Source organism: Nerophis ophidion, linkage group LG06, assembly GCF_033978795.1.
Source record: "Nerophis ophidion isolate RoL-2023_Sa linkage group LG06, RoL_Noph_v1.0, whole genome shotgun sequence".
In the NCBI taxonomy this organism is placed as follows: Eukaryota; Metazoa; Chordata; class Actinopteri; order Syngnathiformes; family Syngnathidae; genus Nerophis; species Nerophis ophidion.
Window position 1 is genome coordinate 1,503,657 of NC_084616.1, and position 1,137 is coordinate 1,504,793.

The window sequence follows — 1,137 nt, forward strand, 5'->3', positions numbered from 1 at the left end:
ATATCATCCAGACCTGTCATCCCTCAACAAGCGCAGTGAAATCATTTCAACATGTCGCCACAGACGGAAACACCTCCTAGGTAACACATGAGCCAATCACCACACCCTACGCCTGCTTGTACCCACCCACTCTGTGCCCTATATAAACCATTGTATGTGAATGCTTCCATTAAAATCTCCTGATGATTGAGGGAACCCCTCATGAAACACTTCTGTAGAGATGAAGTAGTCTTGTGATTTTTCCCACACCGACATATTGCGCTCTACCACGGTATCAAGCACTATTCTCTGGATAATCCAATCAAGACATATATATATGTATATATATATATATTAATAAAATAGAAAAAGACTTTAAAATGTATTTTTGAAAATGATGAATGGATGAAGAATGGGGATGAATAAGAATGTGCATGTATTCATTAGTGTGACAAGATGGCTGCTGTGTTGCAGTGGTGTGGCGTGTTGTGTCGGGACCAGCCAGATGTGTGTGACGACTCTGCGGGCTGGGAGGACACCAAGCACGTGGAGGCAGACGAAGAAGAAGAAGAAGAAGAAGAAGAAAAGGCATCAAAAGATGTGGCTGTAGAGTTGATGAAGAAGCTGGAGAAAACTCTCCTGCTTTCCTCTCGGTGGGACCACGCCCACTTGGCCAACATGCTGGCGGAAGGAGGCGAGGAGGAGGCGGGGGAAGGAGGCGAGGAGGAGGCGGGGGAAGGAGGCGAGGAGGAGGCGGGGGAAGGAGGCGAGGAGGAGGCGGGGGAAGGAGGCGAGGAGGAAGCGGGAGAAGGAGGCGAGGAGGAGGCAGGGTTGCGTGGCTACGAGCTGGTCAAGCGCTATGGTGGCTTTTTCCGCAAGTTGGTCCCCAAGTCCAGGAGGAGTGGCGGCACAGAGGCACAGCGGTGGCCCGGGGAGCTGCAGAAGCGCTACGGCGGCTTCATGAGGAGGATCCGCCCCAAAGTCAACAACATCAAGTGGGACAAACGCTACGGTGGATTCCTGCGTCGCCATTTCAAGGTGGCGGCGCGCTCCGTCGAAAAGCCTTTCTCCGCTTACGAGGAGCGCCTGAGTGAAGGAGGAAGATGAACGTCGCTGCTGCTGCTTCTTCTTCTTCAATAAAATCATCAACTCAACAGA

At 51.5% G+C, this 1,137-nt stretch overlaps 1 protein-coding gene across 1 annotated transcript in view; it reads left to right on the forward strand.

The window, feature by feature from the left end:
• LOC133554042 (proenkephalin-B-like) overlaps positions 1 to 1,137 on the forward strand; it is a 32,048-nt gene extending 30,911 nt beyond the window's left edge. The window contains exons 4-5 of the mRNA XM_061902385.1: positions 454 to 721; positions 782 to 1,137. Coding sequence (XP_061758369.1) covers positions 454 to 721; positions 782 to 1,086 — 573 coding nt within the window. The 3' untranslated portion in view covers positions 1,087 to 1,137. The remainder of the gene's footprint in view (positions 1 to 453; positions 722 to 781) is intronic.